The sequence below is a fragment of the Spea bombifrons genome, chromosome 11 (genome assembly GCF_027358695.1).
Source record: "Spea bombifrons isolate aSpeBom1 chromosome 11, aSpeBom1.2.pri, whole genome shotgun sequence".
NCBI classification, from domain to species: Eukaryota; Metazoa; Chordata; class Amphibia; order Anura; family Pelobatidae; genus Spea; species Spea bombifrons.
In genome coordinates, this window is record NC_071097.1 from 30,874,320 (window position 1) to 30,899,831 (window position 25,512).

General features: G+C 40.2%; 2 protein-coding genes across 2 annotated transcripts; one reads left to right on the top strand and one right to left on the bottom strand.

Annotated features, from left to right (window-relative positions):
- Window positions 1-2,865: 2,865 nt before the first annotated feature.
- Window positions 2,866-11,267, bottom strand: ARL3 (ADP ribosylation factor like GTPase 3). The gene is made up of 6 exons (XM_053450420.1): window positions 11,173-11,267; window positions 8,065-8,208; window positions 7,269-7,385; window positions 6,727-6,777; window positions 6,084-6,269; window positions 2,866-3,052 (listed from the first exon to the last, which is right to left on the bottom strand). The coding sequence occupies exons 1-6, from the start codon at window positions 11,173-11,175 to the stop codon at window positions 3,005-3,007; spliced, it is 549 nt and encodes a 182-aa protein (XP_053306395.1). The 5' UTR covers window positions 11,176-11,267; the 3' UTR covers window positions 2,866-3,004.
- Window positions 11,268-11,469: 202 nt separating this feature from the next.
- Window positions 11,470-23,916, top strand: SFXN2 (sideroflexin 2). The gene is made up of 12 exons (XM_053450414.1): window positions 11,470-11,585; window positions 13,972-14,145; window positions 14,357-14,527; window positions 15,876-15,974; window positions 16,379-16,454; window positions 18,288-18,373; window positions 19,294-19,354; window positions 21,412-21,478; window positions 21,923-21,972; window positions 22,259-22,308; window positions 23,172-23,219; window positions 23,812-23,916. Exons 2-12 carry the CDS (start codon window positions 13,991-13,993, stop codon window positions 23,909-23,911), a joined length of 963 nt encoding a protein of 320 aa, XP_053306389.1. The 5' UTR covers window positions 11,470-11,585; window positions 13,972-13,990; the 3' UTR covers window positions 23,912-23,916.
- Window positions 23,917-25,512: the final 1,596 nt, after the last annotated feature.

The window sequence follows — 25,512 nt, forward strand, 5'->3', positions numbered from 1 at the left end:
CCCACTCCATCACAGGATTTAAAGTAGCGCGTTTCAGATCCAGCATGTCTGCGGTTCTCTGTCTGTAACGTACACAAGGTCACATACAGAGCGGTTATAAATTACAGCGTTCTACTGTAAATAGCACCAGGCCAGCGTATGCCACGGCGGAGAGCGAAAGCAATTTATTACTGCGAAGGCACGCAGAATAACCCTCGGGGTGTTCACGTGCCAACAAAATACTTTCTCATCCAATGCTTTACACGAATGAGATACGAAAGCGAATCCAGGTTTCTCAGAAATCCGATTTGATTGTTACCTTGTGATTTCCGGTATCCAGCGGTGTAAATGTTGTCAATAGAAAGAAAAAATAAGTGTCACCTTTATAGTTTCCTTGTAGCCATAAAATCTGCGGGGTTCATTCGCTAAAGCGGGAGTTGGTAGGAAGTTTTATGTTTCAATTTACAGACTTCGGGATTAGTAATACCCCAACTTCAGCGAGCATCTGCAACAAGAAGAGCTTGGTTGCCCTATCGGTGGGGTATTTATGGGGTCACTGCTCTGGGACTGGCCAAGCTGCCCTCTAGGACATAGCTATAACAGGGACTCGCAGCACTTGCCCTCCGTGTGGGGGAAAGAGTGCCACAGCCAGGCACAAGCAGACCACAGAGCAAGAGGTGCACCAATTGCCCCCAGGGTGATCTGCCCCCCAGTATTGGGGCAGAGAGGGCTGCCTTTCCCTGGACCCTCATCCCTAGGTCAGAATAGATTGGTGGGCCTAATGCATAATTAAATAATCCTTGAAACTCACACAAACGCTTCGGCCAACTCATGCTTTAGAGAATAAACCCCAAAATCTATTCTACCCCCTTTACTAGTAAGCTATAGAAATGCAGTCATCTATGAAAGGAGCTGACCGGGGGTAAGTAAACCACGTGTCAGAAAAAGGCGATTTGTAGAGAAATCAGGAAAATATCTGAAGCGCTGTTCATTTATCTCTTATCCCTAGCAGACCTTAACAGAAGGAATCCATAGCCGGGAACAAACATGGCTTTGGGGTCCTGCCAATCACACAGACTTAAGAGTTTGATCTGATATAGAAGAGTGTTTTGGAACGCAATCTCTAAAGAACGCGTCCAAACCAATCAGCCGGTGTGAGACCACCTTTTATTTTCTGTATATGTTAAGCAGAGGAACAAACGGTAAGAACTTGTGTTTTAATCAATATGAAAGGTCAATACAGAGAGCAATGATCAAAACCACGCAATGGATTTATTAAAAGGTGATGAGGCTGGCGAGCAAAAACTCCTACAACTAAATTATTAACACTGAAGGTTTATGAAGTCTTCAGGGTTCTGTGTGACTGCTGCATTGGGTTGGGGTAATTTACAAAGGGATAAATGACACGAGGGTTTAAGGGTGAGTTTCTGCCGCAAGAAGAGCTGGGCTGCCACGTATAACGTACAGTTAAATCAGTGCATTCAACAGGGAGCGCGGACTTCTCCACGGAGAAACCTACCAACGCTGGCCCTTCATGATGAAGTGAAGCAAGGGAGAGTATTCCTAAGCTTTCTCCTTAGCGTATAGACCTTATATGTACGGCGCTGCGAAACATGTTGGAGATATATAAAACAAATAATAAAAGCAACCTTTCCTCATGTTAGGGGATCCCATGAAACACAAACAATAGATTGCCACTGTAGGGCCATTATTATTATTATATATAAGTATATATATAACCAGTTATTTGATTTGTTGGTAATAATAATAATAATAATAATAAATAATAATAGTTGCATGAGCTTAATGTCATTGAATATCACTTGGACAACTTGCAAAGTTTTACCCCGACAGCCGTTTAAAAAATAGTAAATCCTCCCATTACATCTGGACAAACGGCACTGGATTCCAGTACGTGAAAGTTTTTATTTAAGAATGTCTGTGCAACCCTTCCGTTCATTAAGGTTTACAGCAAATTTGATCCTCGACATCCAATATAAGACATATAAATAAAACATTGCAGTAAAAACGTGATCATTTCTGGTCCGATTCCTGGACATTTCAGATGCAGGAGCATCACGTTAACACATTAAAACCAAGAAGAAAAGATTGCAGATGAAGCTACAGACTGTCTAGGTTTCATTCGGTTTATTTTAAGAAACAAGTATTTTTTTGCCTAAAATTCTTAAATATCACATTATTTGCAAGATTTCTAAACAGGAAAACAATGATATAAAGTTGGGGTTCTCTGCGCCTGTAAGCAGCCTACAGAAATGTACCGGAGTTTGAAAGACAATTCCTGTTCTGTATATAAACATCAATTAGATTATATTTGACATGCGCAAGATAGATGTGTCGGGGGGGGGGGGGTCGGGAAATGGTCGACATCAGATGTTCCAAAACTCTTTCATCAAAGTGAGCGGATATTACGAGCTCAGGTGGGGTTCTTCAACTACTGCAGGTCCGAAAGACAGACAACCTTTGATCCACCGGGACTTAGTGAAGGAGAACCAAACACATGCCGTCGAGGGTATTTGAGAGCCGAAAAACCCCATTCTAGAGGAAATAGACGCCCCCCGGCATGAACGGGGAACAGCTTTTAAAGGACAAGATACAGAAGCAACCCACTGATGCCATAAGAATGGCACAAAGGCTCCTAAAGAACACAATAGTCTGAAGCTACAGTAGATCTTTCATTATGCTAGAGTCTAAGACATCAAACATTACATTTAATAATGTCTGCCACTGAAAATATTACATAAATGCTGGTTAGGCAGGAGAGAAGAAATACCATTTAGACATGCTATAAGTGAACTACTACAGGCCAGGACATAAAGCCTTTTTTCTGAGATATATCCAGAATTTATTTTGGGGGGGGGGGGATTGAAAAGAAAAAAAAAATTGCGTTGACCTTTGAGTCCCTTAAAAATACAGGTGAAAACAATTTTGGTCATAAAGCAGCATCCTTCTGTTACGCCATCATACTATCAGTCGCTCAGCTCCTTGCCTCGTCCTACGCGCAGAATCATTTCTTCTTTGCATTGACGTTCTTGCAGACCCAGTTCATACCGTCCTTAGAAAAACAAGAAAAATGAGTTTGAGTGAAAGTACGCATGGTTGGGTATTTTCCCAGGTCTTCACTCCTGGTGACCTCATATTGGGAGAACACAACTAAAGCCCACCTATGCCTTATGACAGGTAAGTGATGTCTGCCAGATGACCTGGTCTAAAATAAAACCTAGACGTGCCCAATATTTTATTAGCCACGATTAGTATAAACAATGGAGCAATTTGTGCCGCTGCTGAACCGCTTCCAAGCTATTTCACATTTAAAAATAAAACAGTTTTCATTTCGTGAAGCAACGCGTAAAGAAATGCGATTCGTAATCTGGTGATGTCAGAATCATCTCCTGTAAATAAATAAGAAAGCCTCCGTTTCCCAATACCCAGCGTTCTAATCAAGAATCAATAAAATGTGTTTTCACGTTTATTGCTCGACAGCGGTCCAGTATAGAAAGTATAGAAAAAAGGATCAAGTGCGCCTCTGGAATGAAGTCATCGCGTGGTTTTGTAGTCTGATATCCAGCAAAAAGGTATCACATGAGCCATCGTACTAAACACGAGACACGATATACCTCATTAATTTTGTATGTGGGTTTATAGGATGACCCAGAACAGCTGAGGCAGCTTAAAGAGGCGAAGATCTAATGACAACCAGTCCTGTCCGATACATTTGCTCCATACACTGTGCAGGAAAGCCAAAGAATAAACATGCGATGACTCTCTGCATAAATACATGCAAAAAATGCAGAAAAATGAATATTATGACAAGGATGCATTATCTATGTTTCCAGAGGCACAGCGGGCAAACGAAAGGTAGAAACGCGAGGAAAAAAAAACTGCGGAATAAGCAATATTGGAACAGACAAGAAAAACACCGCTAGATCACCTAAACTGTGCAGAAAATGCACCTCTAGGGTTATAATAATGCGACCGAGTACCAGCACATTATTACTTAAGTTAACCAAGGCTACTATAAACCAGGACAGGCATAGAATATCAGCCACGGCTTTCATCCAAAAGCACAAATTAACTCTACTCTGCATGGCTAATCAGACAGAAGTATATTATTATTATCAGCAATATTTCTTTTACAAAGAGGGAATTTTGGGGCAACATGCAGGAACTTGCCACTTTTAATTAAACACAGAGCAGAATCTGCATGTAGTAACATTTAGAAACAAAATACCGGTTGGGCCGTAATAAATTTCCAAGGAGATCACCAGCAAGAATTAGATTTCCAAACCTGCATAGATCTAAGTTAACAAATTGAAAAGCAAATCGCTCCAGCGTCTCCAAACAAAAGGCTACGGAGTCGATGGATGGGAAGATACTGGAAAGAACATTATATACATATATATAAATACAATAAAAGAAGAGGAAAGGCTGCTGTTTTTCCTGCACAAAAGGAGGAGGATTATCTTATGTGCTGCAGATCGGAAGTTCCTTGGGAATTACAAAGGGTCGCGCGGTGTCGATGTAAACCGGTAAAGGCTGCTCTTTGTGTCCTCCTAGTGGTGCATCGATCTACACGCGCAGCGACACGGGGGCAACGCGCAGCGACACGGGGGCAACGCGCAGCGACACGGGGGCAACGCGCAGCGACACGGGGGCAACGCGCCACCCGAAGACACCTCCAGGACCCGGAGGGGAAGGAGCTGCCTTTCTCGCTAGAAACGGACGGATCAAAGAATGTGGCAGGGATGCCGACCCTCCTAACCATACAGGCCTGTGGGGCAGTTAGAAAAGAGGGAGGACCAAGAACCCCGTCTGTAACGACTGAAAGCGCGGACAACCGCATTCAACCTGCTGCTGCTGCCGACCTTAAATTAATTTAAAGGGAATTTTCACAAAACCTGTACATGGAAACCAACAGCTCTACTTATATCTTATCTCGCAAAACACGATCGCCGCGGAGGACAATCCAAGTCAGGGATTGAAACGGCCCAAATTCAGATGAAAATTCTTTAATCCCACCTTCCCAAGAAATTTCCATACCTAAACCAAATCCTTTTAGGATTTATTTCTTTGAAAGTCATAATAAAAATGTAAGCTGCAAAAGTAACCAGAACTCAGCGTTAAGAAAAAAAAATATATATTACATATGTGTCAAAATTCATCACACCAATCAATGCAGCTAAAGCAGTAATAATGAATCTGGCGGCAGTTACCTAGATCCAGATCCTCCATAGATGTCACTTAAACATAAAGAAATGTTATATTCCAGATTATCTCTGCTTCTAATGATACACCTATATAAAGCTTGGTACTTAGAAGGTCCTGCTCCACACAAAACACATTAGTTGTACTCTCTAGTATGTTGAGGAAACACTATAAAGGAGCGTGCGGTCGTATTTTCACATAAATCCATATTTGGGACTATTTTGCATGAGAAAAGTTCCCAACGTCTTAAAAACATATGCACTGCTTTATATGCAGTAAATATTATTGGAGGCCGTACAAAACTGGACACACATTAAGATATTTACAAATAAATATTTTGGGAAACCGTTCATTTTCATTGTTTCCTCCAAATTTGTAATGACAAAAAAAAAAAAAAAAAAAAAAAAAAAAAACTTTCAGCTTCTAGTGCAGCAACCTATAGGTCTCTGACAATAAATGGCTTCCAGAACAAAACGACAACAAGGTAAACTTTTACTAAAATAAATAATTTTGGGGAAGAGTATTAGGAACGATGTTTCTAACAAAAAGTGTCAAATACAGCACCGCACACTTTAAGTATTACAAAATCAAACGCTACTTATTTTTTAGGCACAATGTATACAGAAACAGATTGTATTCTAAATAAGTTAGATATTTAGCAATTATTTAGTAAAAAAGAGGCTGCAAAATATTGTTGCATTTGCAGGATTGTTTAGTTTATGCAACAAGGAAACAGCAAAGCGTCTTTCCTCCGTTTCTTGTACCAGATATGAAACGAAAATTGAAAAAGCCGTTGGATGAGGAGGATCGGGAAATGAGTGGCAAAGCGTGGCAATGTGCCAACCATTATTATAAACCACCCTATACGTCCTGTCACTTACTTGGACTCCCTCTCCGGAGAGGGCTGAACACGACTGAATCTGCCAGACTCGGTCCCGGATTGTGTGCAGATTTAGGCCTTCAGCGATTTCGGAAGCTGGAGCAGCAGTCAATAAATCCTGCTTATTAGCGAATATCAGCACCGGGACGCCACTAAGCTTCTCCTCGTCCAAAAGTTCTGCCAATTCCTTCAAGTGGAGCAAAATCAAAGTTATTACTTATAGAACAATACACAAGGAGGTGTGTGTGTGTGTGTATATATACGAGTACGAGACCCCTAACAGTGAATGGAAGCGCAGACAGGGACCCCTGTTCATGGAACCCTTACGGCAGAAGCGGGTAAAACATCTGGGTAGCCCCCAATTTGTAACAACCCACTGTGTAGCTGGTATAAAGTCTCAATTTGCATAGATGCTAATTTTGGTTATTAACCAAGGTAACTACTATTATCCTCAGCTGCTTTCATCTAATATCCAAGCCACATGAAAAGGAGTCTTTATCCGACCTTCCTCATTTCTACTTGAATTATAAAAAACTTTAGAAGAGTTACCATAAAGATACCAAAATATGCATTTAAAATTAAAAGAAATCACTTAATCAGTCTATATAGTTGAAAATGGAACAGTAGTCTGGAAGTAAACTAACCTGCCCCGTTTCCTCAAATCTCTTTCTGTCAGCACTGTCGATCACGTATATCTGCAAAAAACATTAAAACCATATTATTATTAATAATAATAAAGTGCATTACCCCAATTAATCAAACACGGGTACAAAAGAGGGAATTGACACAGCTGGACTGACAGCTTGTAGTGAGAGCGTTTGGGTTAGGGTCTATCTAACCAAGCTATTTGCCTCCAATATGTCATCAGAAATCCAGGTATTCAATGCAAAGCCCATGTAATAAGAGAGAGAGAATAAAAGGGTTGTTAAATAGCGGTAACATGATCGAGGGTTGTCACCCATAGTTCACGAGAGAACGCCCAGGGAACGAGGTTGGGGACCAGGCTGCGGATATTGGGCTGTTAACTGATGTTATTACCCAACTACCAAGGCCTGGGAGGAACAAAGTTCTACCAGGCCACAGTTTGCTATCGGGTATGTAAGAGTACAAAGTCTTAAAGTTGACTCTGATTGAAGAAACCAACTTGTATGTTATATTTTATCACCATAAACAAGAAAATACTCACGAGTACATCTGTATTTTCGAAGTAGTTCCTCCAGTACGGCCGGATTTTCCTCTGTCCTCCAATGTCCCAGACGTTGAGTTTGAATCCTTGAGACTGTACGCTCTTTATGTTAAATCCCTGGGAGTCAACAGAAGAAACGACTTACAAGATGACCGAAGACTCCACACAGTATAACGGATCGGTCTACGATCTCTAGGCTCTTTGTGTGATTAGATCTTTGGTTCAGTTCCGGTACGGATGGGAATATCAAGGGGTATCCTATTCTGGTTCAAAGTGGTCTTTATACAATGGCAACCAAATGAACGATCCAGTCAGCATCACTGGTTGCTACGGTAACAAAATCATGTTTCAAATGATCACTTTTTAAATACAACTCCCATTATTAGGGATATTGGCATCCCCAATAATATATATATAATTTAAATGCAATTAATCACAAAAAAAATTAACATGTGCATGCTTAAGATTCGCCACTCAAACAAAGCTTATCCAATATACCGGATTTGTCAAAAGTACAGGCATATGTGAACATTATAGCTAAAAAAAAAAAAAATCTTCCTTTTCTCGCCACCATGCAAACACATAAGAAGACATTTCACCCACAAGTTGTTCTTCTTGCTCCGCATAAACTTTGCACACAATGTGTCTCAATAGTAGCAGCCAGAAGATAAATCGAGACATTTCTGCTTCTTTAAAGGAGAATAAATACATTTTTTTTTTTTTTTTTTTTTTTTTTAAGCACAAGGAGTTGGGGTTAGTGGCTCCTCGTCTGTACATGGGGTCATATCTCACGCACCTGCGTCGGGGTGATGTGGCTGATATCTTCTGAAGCGAGCTGTTTCAGCAACGTCGTCTTCCCAGCATTGTCAAGACCCAGGAGAAGGATCCGCACCTCCTGGTCGGGAGCGCTTTTCAACTTACGCAAAATAGACAGCAAACCCTTAAAAAAAAATAAAAAAGTAAACAAAACATGAACATGATTATAAAGACACAAAGACCCATAAAAAATACACAAAATACACGTAGCTGTCATGAAAAATAAAACAAAACATAAAGATCACAAATATAGCTCCTGATAGTAGGCTTAATGCGCGATATATAATTCATTCCCAATTCTTAACGAATTAGAATTTATGCCCCCCCCCCATACTGCAAACATAAAAAGCTTTTTGCACCCATGATGTTAAAAATTTAACCAGAAACATCCATGGACTAGATGAATGCCAAACGGTGGGGCACGGCTGGGATAATCGTCTGATGTTATTTCTATCGTGTTTGGGAAGCGGCTGAAAAAAAGGCTTACTAAAATCAAGCAAACCGACCAAGTTTTCCTCCCGTTTTTTTGCATGCCTGCAGTAGACGGACAGCGGCGCTCAACCGTAAACCCTCCACCCGCAAAGCCTTCTAATTTTCTAATTCACAGGGAAATTATAGCTTGTGCTGGAGCTCAATTAAGCGTTTGCCCAAGAAAAACATACAAAAAAAATAATGCAATGTAAATGGAATAAAAAAAATAGGGAAAAAATACAGAACATATAAATACATTCAACAAGAAAAAGAAATGCAAAATGTTTAATGCTTTATTTTTAAATAGAACTGGTTATATCGATATAAAATATCAACTCATTAAGGAAAAAAGATCTAAAATCAAAGGTGTATGAAAAACAGGGTGGGCTACTATTGTAAGCTTAATTTTAGGAAGCGCTACACGTGACGGAGAAACGCACTAAGTACTTTGAGACGGTTTAACAAGCAGATCAGCTGTTTAGTTGGCGTGGAACTGCCATATGTTGCGTAAAGCGGCGAGCGCCCGCGGTTAACCGTTTCAGGGGCAAACACCTCCATTACATACAGAATGCGGTATTTAAGGACTGTAATATCTTGTTACGTTGTATTTAAATCCCCATTATATTGGAGCTGTGATGGTTACACAATAATAACACAACCCTCATCATTTCACATATAAGACGATCTGCCGGGGGGGCGGGGGGGGGTTTATTCAGAATATGCCGATTCTGTTTTTATTCTTAAAGGCCGATGAGATCTGCTATACGTCCGCGGAGAAGTCTCTTCCAGGCGCTTAATTAGCCTCATTTTGTCAGTAACCACCGAACCGAAAAAATAAACCTGTTGAACTGTATCGAACGAGCCTACCGAGCCGCCTGCCCACTGGAACCAGAAGCAGGGCTACAGCGATCACTATTTTATTATTAATAATTATTATTCTCATAATCTAACCGCTATTTAGACGATAACAGAATTGGACGCTTATAGTGGTGCCAGGTCCGGCGAGACGCCTCGTGGGAGCCATACTGCCTTTGGGTGGTCCAGCCATACCCAGCAGGTCTACGTTCACCGAGAACGATGGCACCTATCGAGCGACCCGCCACTTTTATGATTGATGCTTCGGTTGCTTATCGCTATGGTGACGCTGCGGAATAGGAGGACATCAACTTTACATATTTCACCTCTATAACACACCCCGGCGTAATATTCTAGGGAGTCTTGGTTTCCTTGTCCCACTCTCCTCTCGCTTGACATATAGAAACATACAATGTGAAAGCAGATCAGATCTATCGTCCAGTCCGTCCGTTCTCCTCCCGTAAAGGACCTTAATCAGCCGCCTGTCTCGTCAGAATCAGGAGCCGAATGCCGATCCCACGCGGGATTCCACCAGATAATTATCTGTATTGTTTCCGGCCGCTTACCAAACACACCGCAATGTTACCAGGTAACACAAGAATCCCGACAACCCCACATCTCGCAGTAACTCCCATCATTTCTTGGGCGGGAGGGGTTAAACTAAATCCCAAGGTGCAGAAACGGCACAAACCACAGACTTGTTAAACTTTTACTCCTATCATAATTATGTTAACGAGTGAGTGCCTTATACAGGTGCGTAAAGATGCATTTTATCATATTATATGTACATAAAACTAGGTGGCTAGAGACTTAGCTGCAGTGTAAAGAAGCCTCACTGAGAGAGTAGTAGGTATGTGGAATAGCATCCCAGCAGAGGTGGCAGATGTTAACACAGTGAGGGAATTTAAACATAGATGGGATAGACCTATAGCTCCTGAATAGCGTGCAGACTAGGTGGGCCGAAAGGGTCTTATCTGCCATCACATTCTCTGTTCCTACCCTAAAACGAGGGTAACCAGATTTCTCCGTTCACTGAAGATGGCGTGTAAACGGCTGCTGCCCTGCACGATGCATTTGCTTAATACGTCATTAATGAAACGAGCCATCTGGCCACCACAGGCCTGAAATTTGAGTGCAATGGAAATATAATGAATTTCAAAACAAGCTATTTGGCTGATGCATAAAAAACGCATATTGCTACAAAAACACTGATATATGTGTATTCCCCCACTATATCAGCCTGTACCAGTTCTGCTGGGAGGCTGTTCCACTTATTGACTACACTCTCAGTAAAATTAACCTCTTTACATCTTAAGCCTCTGACGCTGTAGTTTTATATTATAACCTGTTGCTCTAGGTTTCTCCAGTACAGTAAACCGGTATTGTGTCAGGGGGTGATGTAACGCAGGGGGGTGTAGAGGGGAGATGTAAGCCCCGCACACACACAGGTCATCCCCAGCCGGCCTGCAGGGCTTTGCACGGTTTAATCTCATCCCCATAAGAGCAGGAATATCCTCTTACAGCCAGTTACCCAAGCCCAGGATGAGCTGCCAGCGGTGCCATCCTCCTACCCTCCCTTCTCCTCAGCATCATGGCGTCCCAGCAACCGCAGCTCTACCATCACCGGGACTCAGCCTCTCGCTAAACACAACAGGCCGGTAACCCCCGCAAACCGTAACATCCCGATCTGTAAGCTTCTACACCCCCATCTCTAATACCGAAAAAGACAACAGCCGCTTAACGGACTCGCAGCAGCACTCACCATCCTCGCCAAGACTCTCCAGGTTACCAGGGGCAACTACGTCACCCAAGCCGCTAGTAACGCCTGACGTTCCAGGGAGTGACGATTTACGCACGCCCAAAATGATCCCGCCTCTCCCTGCTCAACGTTGCTACCTGAAGTCGACGCTTGCCCTTACTCTAGTGTTGGCAAGGAGCCGCACATGCGCAGACACAGTCTTGGTTTGTAAGCTCTAACTTGGCAAAAACACAAGACGGCAAACGTGGGCAGAACAGAGTCCAAGCTTCTGATTGGTTGTTCGTAGAGAGTCCTGGATTCTGATTGGTTGTCTTGCTGCAAGTGGTTGGCGTGGACGGAAGGAGTTAGTTGAATGGACTCTAGTGCAAAGTGAACCGGGGTACAAAGGTGCTTGTGTCGGTGTCACTGTGGCGCAGGTATTGTATGTGGATTCCAAGTTATTGCACCTGCAGTCATTGTGTGTAACTCCTAAAGCGCAGAGGGCCTGGAGTGTTGTACAGTATTAATATCTATATAATAATATCTATAGAAAGATATGTGCACACGCCTGCTTATCTCTAATGTATAGAACAGCTGTGGGGTTTCTTCAGCAGAGCTGACTGGCTCTGAGGGCGAGCTATATATATATATATATATATATATATATATATATATATATATATATATATATATATATATATATATATATATATTAATGTCTTATGTAGAGAGCTATATATATTTATATAGTGTACATGTGTATGGAGAGCTATATAAATTTATATACTGTGTATGTATGTAGAGAGCTAAATATATGTATATGTGTCTATATATATATATATATATATATATATATATATACATATATAATGTATATGTATGTACTGGTGCCCACTTCCATTAGAAAGACTAGAACTGACAAAGGCGAACCAATGTTTTCGAGGAAGAAGCTTATAATATAGAGGATATCTATCGCCATCATATTCCACAGCGCTGTACAATGAGTAAACAGGGCAAAACAAGTAGGGCATATACTGTGTGCGTATGTATATATTGTAATTGGTAACTGTAGTGTTTTCTATGATAAGTTTATGCTGACATTAATATGATTTTGCTCTTTATTTGCAATTATCTGGAAAGTCGCACCAACCTTAGCTGGAAAATATAAAATTTGCAAGCAGGCGGCTGGAATAGCAGGGTCTAGGTTTTAAAATACATATTTTTGTGTGTACTTCATGGTCATATCTGAAACGTGTTTTTTTGGGGGGAGTTATCCTGTTCTTTTACCCGTTCTGTGAATTAAGTTGTTAGTAATTTTATACAGTATGAATGAGAAAAAAGCAAATGTGTATTTTTCCACCCTAAATTATCTTTTTATTAATTTATATAGATTAAGCTATGCCCAATGCCCTACATCGGTCACTCCATTACTACAGGATTATATCTGTTCTTATTAGTAGCTACTGTAATTTGAGTTTTTGTTGAATGAGTTACCGTAATTTTACATTTAGAATATTTGGAAACCTCCTTAAATTGTATTTTCTATTACAGACGTGTTATCCGTTCCGTTATGTAATTTTGGCAAAATTTACTGAAATGTTAAAAGAATCCTGTTATTAACTAACCTGTAATTACTATTTATATGCTGAATGTAGAATTAAAAATGTGCTATTTTCTGAAATTATTGTTTGTTTAAAGTTACTTGTAAGAGTGAGGTTATTCACGGGGTATGTATGTTTAAGTTTTATATGTTGGGGACATTTACTGTGTTAAAAAAATGTTACTTTTGGGAAAATTCTGGTATTGTGCCATGTGTTTTTGCGTGATTGTTGTACTTTATATAGTGTATCTGTGGGAGCTCGCCCATCTGGAGGCAGAAAGTATTGAGACTTTTAATTGAAAGTATTAAAGAAAATCAGGCCGCGGTGTTTCTCATATTCTGGCCGGTAAAACCACAATACATTCTATAGGTACATATTTACTAAATTATGTTTCTACGATACAAACTCAATGCCACATAGTCATCTGACCATACATGCTAATCCCTGTCGTTTACTCATACTGGGTTAAGGCAAATAACTGATTGTCCACCAATAAAGGACTGCCTATTAAAGTAATAATATAGTATTAAATGGCACCCGATACTCTCGACAAGCCTCTGATATTTACTGTTCCCAAAATATGTAAAATGAATATATAAGGGGTTTCCTAATCTCTATTGTGCACAAATCAATGGATGCCAGTTTGTGTCTTTTTTGAGTGTGTGTGTATGTATGTATGTATATATGTATGTATATATATATATATATATATATATATATATTAGTGCAGTTGGTAAATGAATATAACTCTATATGAGAGGGAGAGACAGCCCCTTACATGGTATAGGACCGTAGGGCATAGGATAGTGTAGGAGACAGGAAAAACTGAAGATAAATATAAAGAAATGTCTTTAATAAATAAAACCAAACATCTTATCTTACATGGAAGATTCCACTTCTGTTCCCGCGAGTTTATAATCTGTCCTTACAGCAGCGTCCCGCTAATGGCAGATATACGTCCCCAGTGATTCGGTGAGAGACGCAGCACCGCTCAAATTCCTGTTTACTGTTCTTTATAGTAAATTTTATTTGTTTTTTTACCAGCGCACATTAAACTGTCTACATATTTTAAAGGGGGCATAGCAGGTATAATACTATCATAAAAAAAAAATGTATGCAATCTCTAGTTTTCACAAGCGAAGCTAGATATTCCTTTTTTGCGTGAAATTATTGCTCGACTGTTATTATCCGGAAGCTGTTACAATGTCCTGCCTGGTTTTAGGTAAATCCGAAGAGCTGAAATGGATATCACCAAATTCAACATTGATGCCCCACGATGGGACCAGGGCACGTTTGTGGGGCGTCTAAAGCACTTCTTCAATATCACGGACCCCCGAACCGCACTTGTTTCAGAAGCGGAGCTGGACGGGGCAAAATTGCTCGTAGAGGCATGCAGGTAAGTCTCCGAATTATCTCTACATACTTCTTATGTAAGAAGTGATTTTATTGCACGCAGTGATGCTAGCCAACCAAGAAAAAGAAGGAAGGAAAGATCTAAGAAAGGTAAAGGTTGGCCCTCCATAATATATGTTGAAGTCGGTGAGCTTTAGTGGGAAAAGCCCGAGATTGTGCTTTGCGTGGGACTGAGTGTCTGTTTCTTTGACCAGAGCAGGGGCCGTACCGCCAGGGACCAGCGTAGAACAGCTGCACTATGCAAAAAAGCTCTACGACTCTGCTTTCCATCCCGACACGGGGGACAAGATGAACATGATCGGAAGAATGTCTTTTCAGGTTCCTGGAGGAATGGCCATCACAGGAGGCATGCTACAGTTTTACAGGTAGAAATGTCCTGGTGTCTGTATTACCATGTTGGATTCCAGAGGGTGCACAGGGGCTGCTGGCATATATTCAAATAAATGTAATAATCATTCTAAAATCTTTCTCCAATATTTTATTTTATTACTTTTCATATTAACAGGCCCGGACTGGCCATATGGCATGGGGGGCACATGCCCGGTAGGCTGCTGGCCGATAGTGCCTCATACTCGCCCTCTCTGCTGCTCCAGTTGCAGTCTGGGGGTTGCAGTGTGCGGCCACCGGCTGGATAAGCCCAATTTCATGATATATGAGTATAAGGAGGTTACATTTTTAGTATTAGGCGCACCGGGCAGTTTCCGAAAGCTACATTTTTTTTAGGGGCTTCAGGATGTGGCCAAGTTATTGGTGACATCATAAGTTATCAGCACCCCCTTCACCGGCATCGTGTGTGTCATAATGATATTTTATGTAACTTGGATGAAAAGCAAGCATCTCTTTATGTTTTTTACTGTTGGATAAGAGAGAAATGCAGGATAAAAATCCTTTTCTGAAATCGAATCGGTAAAGTGCATCATCCTGGTTGATAAAACCCTTGTCAGGTTTGTCTCCCGAGGTTATAGACGAATTGGTCTTATTTCTATAGTGCAGACTTTGGGAAAACATAATCCATACCCAGCTGGGTGTCGGACTCCTGCCTGCAGGTCTGTGTCTCGTGGATCTGTTAATCATTGATGAAAATGTCAGCTCGTGTTATTGTGAACAAAGCTAAAGGAAAGAAAACACATAAGTGTTTAAGAGAATCCTGGTTTGAACTCTTTCAAGTCCCTGGTGGTAGAAGTGACCTTTTGGAGTTAACAAAAAACATCACAGATGGGTATCTTTCCATTTAGGAGTTTATTCCCTTATTTTTACTGTGTTTGGTTTAAAAAAACATGGAGTGGCCATCTTTCAAATGCATGGTGTGATTCTGCAGGATGGAGCAGCTCTTCCACTGCAGCTTCTCTCTAAGCTAAGTATTTGTTAAGACTGTCTGCTGTACTTTCCACCCCAAAGAATGGGGGAACAGTCTTACTGCATACGAACGTCCACCGTCCAATTCTTAACAAAGAAGGCAGATCCAAATTGTTTTACTCTTTACCTTATTCATGTTTTTGCGTTCATTTATACATTTATATAGAATATTGTTAACACAATGCATTCATTTATTCGTTACCCCAAGTACTTTTGTCAGGTGCTGTTTAAAGCTGTTAAACCTAATGAATGTCATTTACCAAGGGTATAAAAACACACATTACATTACCAAAATAAATATATGTTTTTCATAGTCCAAAATAATTTATTTTCCTTGTTTGATCAAATTTTTAACAGAACCATTCCTGCGGTGGTGTTCTGGCAATGGATCAACCAGTCGTTTAATGCATTAGTAAATTACACCAACCGGAACGCTGCTTCTCCTATTACGCCAAGGTAAGCTGTTATGCCGTCTACTGTCTTTCTACTCTGTGCCTTCTACTGTACTTTCAGCAGTATGCTTTGGCAGAAAGATTGTGATTTATATTTTCTGAGAGTTGTAATATATCATTAGCACTGTATGAGCAGCAGAAATCATGGACACCAATGACTTATGATTATTATTATTTAATCCATGTTGCAAAAATAATAAAATGACAGATCTGGTTTCCTTGCTTTACATGCATGTTTAAGGGTGGAACAACACCTTTAAATGAGATGCTATCCATTGTTTTACCTCAACACAAGCCTAGTTTAATTTTACCATCTAATTTCATTTTAATGATTGTGTTTAGGAAATACACTTTTTGTGGTGATTGTTCTCATGTGCTCCTTTTTGACCCCTTTCTTTTAACTTTCAGACAGATTGGGGTGGCATATGTGACTGCAACAAGTACTGCCTTGGCCACTGCAGTGGGACTGAATCTTTATACCAAGGTATGGCAAGTTTGGGCCCTGTTCAGTCAGTGGCTACAGAGGGATTTATACCTGTCCTTCTGTTTCATTTGGTTACTGTAAAGGGAGGATTAGCAAGTAAGGAGCATTCCCTTGGCCTGTTCTTCCTGAATGCGGTTACAAGAGAGTCCAGACCAGAGCGACAAGGACCACTTACACCATGGCTGGGTCCTTTCTGTGTTCCCTTCGTGGGCTTTATGTGCAGTTCCCTTTTGGTGGATATGTATAGGACTGGACTGGATAGTTCACTCTGGCTGTGTCGCCTGACAAATATTGCTTGGGACACTATATAATTGGCCCAGGGAATGGACTCGGCGCATGGGCGCTCAGTAGAGAGGATGACAGCCGTGAAGGTGGGTTCTGGGGGCTGCTGGGTTGCTTCTTGGTTTAGACGTAGGGCAACACCTGTCCTACGTACACCATTTGTCACCGACTAAACCCATTAACCTACACGACTCACTAGAGCATAGAAGTCCATGTGATATTACCTGTCGATTAACCCATTATGTTCCGGCAATTTAAGGGATTCTCTGAGACCTCTTCTTATTTCTGTATAAGCTAAAACGGTGTAGAAAGCTACAAATGCTCTGGTTACTTTAGTTTTTTAATGTTTCCAGAGCTCCAGGTCCCAGTGACACAGTGATTACTCTCCGCACACTTCATATGGTCAAATCCTTACGTCTTTAATATTTAAACAATCTTTTACATATTTTCTAAAAACTAATCAACAGGAACAGCTATGCAAATAGAAATCTGTCTACTCAGGTCTTTTTTAGTGACACATTAATAACATACGGACGCTGAACTTGCGCTGTTGGCTAAAATATTAATTACGCTGAGGTTTTGCTTTGCAGTTTTTTTTTTGGCATCCCATATCTTGGTTTTGCTAAAGTATAGGATTCTAGGCAACGTACAGACCCATTAAAATGATGTTTCAAATAGAATATGAACCGTGTGCGGACAGTGTCAGGTATCGGGGATATTTGCTATCAAAGTCAGTGTTATTGCCATGGATATGGCTTACATCAAATTACATCATCACCCCTCTAATGTGAAATAGTTATTATTTGCGTATACGTAGCGGCAATGTGACCGCCGTGTGCCAGCATCCGCGGAAATGATTTCTCCATCACTCCAACCACTTGGGGATAAGTTGGTAATTCTAGTCCCCAAATGACATCATCATCCCTTCTACACTTTTTTAAAGGGTCGGTCTGTGGCTCTCTCCTTTACTTTCCCAAAACATGTATTCTTGGTAAATAAACTTAAGGCTTTCGATCCATGCATATAACAACTAAACGTGCCTGACTTTCCAGGAGCTGCTGTTATCATTCATATCACCAACAGAGCTAATAGTATTCTCTTCCATCTTCATCCCGTCGCCAGTTGTTATCTTTACTCAAAATGTGTCGTCCACCTATGTTTACCCAGAATACTCAGAATACCGCAAAATCTCCATGTTGTTCAACAATAATCTCTTGGAGACGCTTCCAAGTAACATCTAGCCCTTAGTCTTCCTCTCGGTTGTCCGTCTGTTTGGCCGAACCCGTCTCCAGCACATTTTTGGAACGGGGCGGTGGGGTGAAAGTGGCAAATCCATATGGGGTACTTCGCGTTTGCAGTGTGAACCGAATGTAAAATTTAAAGGGACCACTCAGCTATTATATGCATTAACGTGCGGATGATGGCTGCAAGGTCTGTTTAAGATCTATAAAATGACAATAATAATAGATGGAGGAAAGTAGCTCCAAGCTAATTGATGTATCTAATTTTGTGCCATTTAAAGAGTTATTTATTCATTTTTTCTCCCCCCAGAAAGCTCCCCCTCTGATTGCTCGCTGGGTCCCGTTTGCTGCTGTGGCCGCTGCTAATTGTGTCAATATCCCTATGATGAGACAACAGTAAGTAAAGTGACCTCATGCATTGCTTGCCTCGTAGATTTGGGCAGAAACGTTAGATTGCACCTTCCGGTGGGGGGGCTCAGAGTGCATTTATGGCCAAATTACCCACCCCTCCTTACAAGCTGTACCTTTAATCTTTAACCTCATAATGCTCGTATTTTTTATGCGTATATTTTATGTATCCGCCACTGCTGTGTGAATGATTACATGCGCAGGCGATGTGCATTTACGAGGCACTTTCATTTACCCCGGCCGTCTTGCGCAATCTGTGTTTGCCAACAATAAGTGGCTATTATTTCCAGACACGTATAAAGTGCGTCTGCATTGCTTTCTTCTGATTACTTGTCTAGCCTTTTCCCGTCTGTTAGATGCACTAATGTGCTTACAAGTTATATTTCTATGTGAAGCGCAGTGTATTTTGGGACTGTGACTGGTGCATTATGGGGGCCGACTACCTGAGACGAGAATTTCATACAGGAATGTAAATATATCTGTAAATTTATAATGTTTAGATGAATGTGTATCCCCCCGTTATGAGGACCTTGTCATGTCCAAGAGTAAGTGGGTTCCTATATTGCCTAAAGTAACGTTATTAACCAAACGTAGCATTGCAGCGCGCCGAAACATTTTTGTAAAGTTATCCTAGAAATCATTCTTCATTCATGTAAAAGTTAGCCTCATTCATAATTGTTCAGGAAACTTTTAATGGTCATGTGACATAAGAGTAGATACTGATAGGTTATTGCCATAGAAACAGGGGGGGGAAGCTTTCGACGGAAAGATTAAAACGGCAATTTATGTTAAAATGCTAGAGAGGGCATTTAATGTTTGGCCAGAGTTGGAACCCTTTTTAGGTTAATTTGTCTGTATTTAGTGAAAAGTTTCCCGTTTGTAATAATTTGTGGTTTTGTTTTGGCCAGAGAGATCCTAAATGGGATTGCGGTTACGGATGAAAATGATAATAAACTGGGTCATTCTAAGGTAAGCTCCCTTCTCTACTTTAAAGAAATTTACAATGTGACATTTAAAAATGGTTTCGGATTTGTTATTTTCCTAAAGAAATATACACGTAAATCAGAAAAATTGCGCAAAAAAAGACACAGATCCAAAATGTAGACATTTTTGTGAGTCTGTGTCGGCCGAGAATGGACAAAACAAACTGCCTTGAAAACAAATCTCAATCCGACCCACACGAGAGGTCTAGAACCAAAATATGAGCCAAGTTTCCTCTGCGAGGAACATGAGAGGTAGGTTTATGGCTTTAATGAGCCTTGTTGGTGGGGTATGGGTGGTCTCCCTCACACACTTCATTTCTGGAGCAACTAACACGATCCGCCACACACAAGTGATGGAAAGAAGGTGTTCGGCTTGCAATGGGGCTCAGTAGTCAGTAGTCAGACCGCTTTCAAAGCATTAGCCGAGGTTCATTAGGTCAGGCGGTAGAGGTCTTTTAGTCTACATTTAGTATTCTCATATTTTTACTGGAAAAGGTAAATACCATATTTTCATCAAATGGTCACTGAGGAATTATTGATAAGCTAACAGTAATTGTTTAAGGAAGTAATGTTACTAAACATATGTACAGAGTAACTGAGACGACCAACAGGAGTGATGGCATGACAGGTGGGAGGAGAGGGTTCAGTTGATCTGAAGTACTGGAGACAAGGGGAACATCTGATACCTCTTTAAAGTCTTGTATACATGAGTGAGAGGTAGAGATTACAGCAAAGGACAAACAAAGATCATCAAATAAGCTGAGGGACTTGGTAGGTACAGCGGTACATAAACTCAAGAAACTCAAATGGCTGAAGCTGAAAACCTCAGAGCAGGCTAGTGAGTTTCTTGTGAACTTGTTATGAAGTCACCGCACCTGAGGTAGCTGAAAGTCTGCATGCGGTACGCAGGGGTAATTCCCAGCAGGGCCGGTCACCAAGAGGTGCCGCAGAGTTACCCGATGCCTTGTGGAGGAGATTTATGGTGACCGCTTTTCAGCTCCCTGTAAGCAGAGATTGGAACTTATCTGCTGAAGTTATAGCTACAAGAAATGTCTAAATAGGTAAGTGTGCTAGACTTGTGGATTCGGATTCATACAAATGTTAATTTTAACAAACTTTACCAATTTCATTAATTCTTACAAACCTCCAAAAACAAAGAGGGACTCCATGCCCCTGTCTCCTTTCCTCAGCCTCGCTTTTTCTCCAGCTTCTTCCTGACATCCGCTCCATTGTCCAGGCCTCCCGCAAGAACTTCCGCAAAAGGTCAGAGCCTCTGTACACACTGTCCCCTGATTGGAGGAACCGGGAAGAGGCCGTCCCCGTGCTGCGCCTTGTGGCTCCACCCTTTTGTGCAAGTACTCCAAGAAGCCAGAATATTGGAGACTGATTCCCAGAGAAAGAGAAGCCTTTCTGTACCTCGCTCTCCACAAATATCTGCAACAGTATGACTTCTTGCAGTACTTCCACAAAATCGGGGTAAAGGATGTTCGCAGAGGCCCTGCCCTTTTGCGGTAGTACCTGGATAACAGAGCTAATGCCTGGAAATGTGGACGAAGAAAGAAGGCAGAAGAGGCAAGAGAAGAGAGAACATGAGAGAATGGAGTGGGGGTGGCAACAAATTTCCTTTTCAAGTGGAAGAAGCCAAAGGAAAAAGGGCAGGAAACAAAATGTATTGCCCAAAAGCGAATGGACCAAAAACAAAATTAAAAAAAAATTCTGAATCATTTTTTGGTCCATTGCACAAGTCTAGAGTGTACATAAATTTAACGTGACAATCTAGATACGAAGAAAAAAAATGACACAAATCGCTGTGTAAGAACGTCCTAATGTATGTTTCCTTGCCAGAGCGCCGCGTTTCTTTGCTGCCAGTAGGTTGAGATTATTGGTTCTAGTTTGCAAACACGCGTTTGTTACATCTGTTCTTTAAAGTAACAACATAGTAATGTTGAAAACTATACTTTGCTTTTTTATCTGTTATTCATCTGCTATTAATTTTTTTTTTTTTTTTTCTTTTTTTTTTTTTTTTTTTTTTTTTTTTTGTAGAAAGCAGCTATCAAAGGAATAAGCCAAGTAGTCATTTCCAGAATCGCTATGGCTGCTCCGGGGATGAGTAAGTATGCCCTAAAATGATTGTTTCTATCTCCATCCTCTCCTAGACCCTTAAAGCTTGATCAATTTTTTATTCTATTATGTAACATAAACACAAAGTAGCAGTCTATTTCTCTATAAAATAAGACAAGGATACGATGATGGCAAAATGCGCATGCATGGTGCGAAATAATTTTTGCAATCGTTGGCGTCAATAAGTAAATTAGGGTCAAGAGCGCCAGGGGTCCTCCTGCATTAAAGAATTGAAGGTTATTACGTAGGAGATTAGGACAGAGTATTTTACATTGATTATTATAACATGAAACATATATTATTATACAACAAATAGTTTTTTTGATGTAGCGTCGATTAACCCAAACTGTAAAATTAAGAGTTTTGGAAAGCAGTGGATCCGATGTAATAGTCAAAGAACTACTAAGCCATTTTTTTCTTGTTTTGTTTTCAGTTCTTTTACCAATTCTGATGGAGAAACTGGAGACATATCCCTTTATGAAAGTAAGTTACATTTCTTTACATGAACAAAAATCCTTTACATGCAAAAAAAAAAATGTTATTATTGGAGCTGATAACTGGCCAGCAGGTAGAATAAACAGAAAAATAGTACTAAAACTAAGGCTTAAATAAATCTTAAGGATATCCTCGCAGATGTATAGGTTAAGAAAATGATTAGCCTCCTTCCAATTATTCCCCAAAATATTATTTTAAGATTTAAGCCAGAGATGTTAAACGATTCTTTCTTAATCGTTCTTGTGTTAAGTCATCTTTAATTATCTTTTTACAGAGAATCCGTGTTCTACATGGTCCTTTGCAAGTGGTATTAGTTGGTGGCTTGTAAGTATATATTGTCTGTTTTTGGTAATTTGGCAGTGCCTAATGGGTTTCCCGACACTTTAGATTTATGAGGGAGTTTACATTACATTATACAGGGCCAACAAAATAAATTAACGTGAAACGCAAAAGAAGGGTGCACGTTTAATAAAGCTGTCTCCCCATCCGAAAATGTAGTGGGGATTTCTGATCCATTTGATGTTATTTAAATGTACAAAAAAAAAACAACAATAATGAAATTTCTAAGTGACCCCAAGGGTTTGAACAGCAGTGTGTGTGTTTAATTATATATATGCACTAAAGGAAGAACAGAAACTGACCTGAATTCCCACCACGGCGGCCTCCGTTACACAGTGACGGCAAGACATCATGATGCGATACACCAGCTGCGTACCACGATGTGTAATACAGATTGCCCCTGTGCATAGTCAGTGAGTGAGAGGCATACATAACATAAACCATATACAGTACATCAAACCAACAGATAATCCCAGGTGTGTATAAATACACTAGTCACCTGGCCAAAACCACCATAATACGTATATAATAATAGTAATAATAATACACATATAATATTAATAATAATAGTGCATCTATAATAATACCTATATACATATATAATAATACATATATACAATATATTGTATTCAAAAGGAGCCCCAACCATTGACAGGGTTGGGAATGGTGGATTGAATAGATGTAGAATGTGTGAAATGTTTATTTTGTCCCAATTGTCTTACATTTTTTATCTCTAATTGCACGATACAATACAGACGTGAAAACTAAAAGTTGTATTCTGCAGCTTCTTAATGTTGAAAAGAAGATTTCACTTGAAAGGTAGACACTTACTCCCTTTTATCTTACAGTTTACTCTTCATGGTTCCCGTGGCCTGCTCGTTATTTCCACAGCGATGGTAAATGTGTTTCCTTTTTTTCATAGATTTCTTTTTATTCCAGAGGCTCTTGCACATTCCTCCTAATATCCTTCTTTAAATGTATAGATGAATTTCTAAATACAGTCTCTGATTTCATTTAAAGTAAGCTCTGGCCCTTGTAATATTGCATTTTCTCTATTTTACACTCAAATTCTTTAAGTCGGGGCGATACAGTATTTGGTTTTGCCTCAGAGGCTTGGGATTCAAAATGAAGGATTTTGTCTGTGTAAGGGGTGGCAGGGCTGGACTGGCCGTGGCGTGGCGGCCCTGGCACTTTAAGGCCCGATGATGTAAGTGCAGCCGACGTCTTGATATGTGCAGCTGTATGATCGTGTAGCGTGTGACCGGGGATATCCAGCCACTGGCCTCACGCTACAGCACCCAATCTGCCCCCGGAGCATTCGCCCGCTGTGCCAGATGACCTTCCAGTCCTGTGGGGTGGTGATTGCTTTAAATGTAATTATCCCATAGGAAAGCATACACCTTGAATCTGGACACCCCGCGTTGACTGCTTGTTAACTACACCCTAGAGTTAGGGAGTAAATTAAAGTCCTTTATTTTTTTCTTTCAGTTCTATGGCTGTGAGCTCTCTAGAGCCAGAACTTCGAGATTCGATTGTGGAAAAATATGGGGACAAAATTCATTATGTGTATTTTAATAAAGGACTATAATTGAACAGGGATCGAGCAATATCTGCTGTGAAGAACAAGTGTTAACAAAAGATTGGTGCTGTCCAGCTGGGACACAATCTATTATATATATATATATATTTCACCTAAAATCAAATTTTTCTGGAAAAAAAAAAAAATAGTTTCTTGTTTCCAGCCTTTATAGGAATACCATTCTTTAAATTGTTTTAGGTATTGTTACGATAAGATCTTACGCACTGACACATCTGCAGTCGTCGAAGACTTTCAGGTATTTTGTATAAGCTTTATCGACCTTGACAATCTTCCTATAGTGTTTGGGAAACAGGAAACAATGTAACGCAGAAAAACATGTCTGCCCCCTATTGTCTCTGTGTAGCAGTTTCAGTTGGCTCTTCTGAAATATGTTAAAGTTGAATATATTTCTGGTTTTTACTCGTTCCACAAAACTTCCCCCAAAAATTATTTTAAATAAATTTCTTTTTTTAACAACCTGAGTACCTGCTTTACACGAGAGGTCATGATATAAGCTATAACATAAGGTATCATATATAATAATATATCATATATTTTTCTGAACTAGTAGAACCGTGATTTGTATTACAGATATTGTGATTTTCGTCATCAGTATTTATATGTCAGGGTGTGTAATTTTTGGCAGTTAAGGGAATTCCTAATGTATTTAATTAAAGGACCAGACCGGTCTACCGGCCCATAATATATATGTGTGTGCTTCAAGTTAGAATATGTTTCAAGTTCCTATTCCACGTACTGTGCTAAACTTAACACTTTGTAACTAAATATAGCATTGGAAACCTCATTCCCTGGTACTGCTGAATGTCCGAACACCTGCCAAAAATAATTATTTAATCAACATTTTTCCACTTAATTGTCACGTGACACACAAACTGGCACTTCATGGGTCGTTGCCCTAAACAAGAAAAAAGCTACTGAGTTTTCATGTGAATAAAACTTAGGAGGAAAGAATAAAATAACACATGGGCTAAACATACATTCTTAATAGATACATAATAGAGAGTGCACTTAACAGCAACAACGGTTTAAACATTTCTCTTATATTAGCCAATTTTGTCTAGGAAGGTTTTTTTGAGTTCTAACCTTTCACCTTTATTACTTCTCTATCCATTCATATTGCATAATGCCTGTATATAGCATAGGGCAATATGGAAGGATGGCCTTGCATGTACAATATGTATTTTCTCAGCAGTTTCCAAAAAACATTCCCCATTCTTTCCTAGAACAATGCAAATGTTCAGCGACCTTCAGGTCACAGAGGGTTTGACTCTCTAGCAGACGAATTGGTTCTCAGTGTTTTCACAGCCAAAGCTGGCTGACTGAGGCATGTGGCTTTCTTCTGGGGTATTCTCATTATCATTCTTCATGAATAATTTATCATGTCACGTGCCCGGTTTCAATAGAAACGACCTAATTCAATCATTGATGTGATTTCTAATATGACCGTAAGATGAATGGAAATATAAAGCATTGTAAGCGTTCCTCTCGCAAACAACACGTCTGTTACATTGTATTTTAGAAAGAAGAGTTTTTGATGGCAGCAAAGACTTAGCCCATCTAGTCTGCTGTGAATATAGTTGTGAAATGAT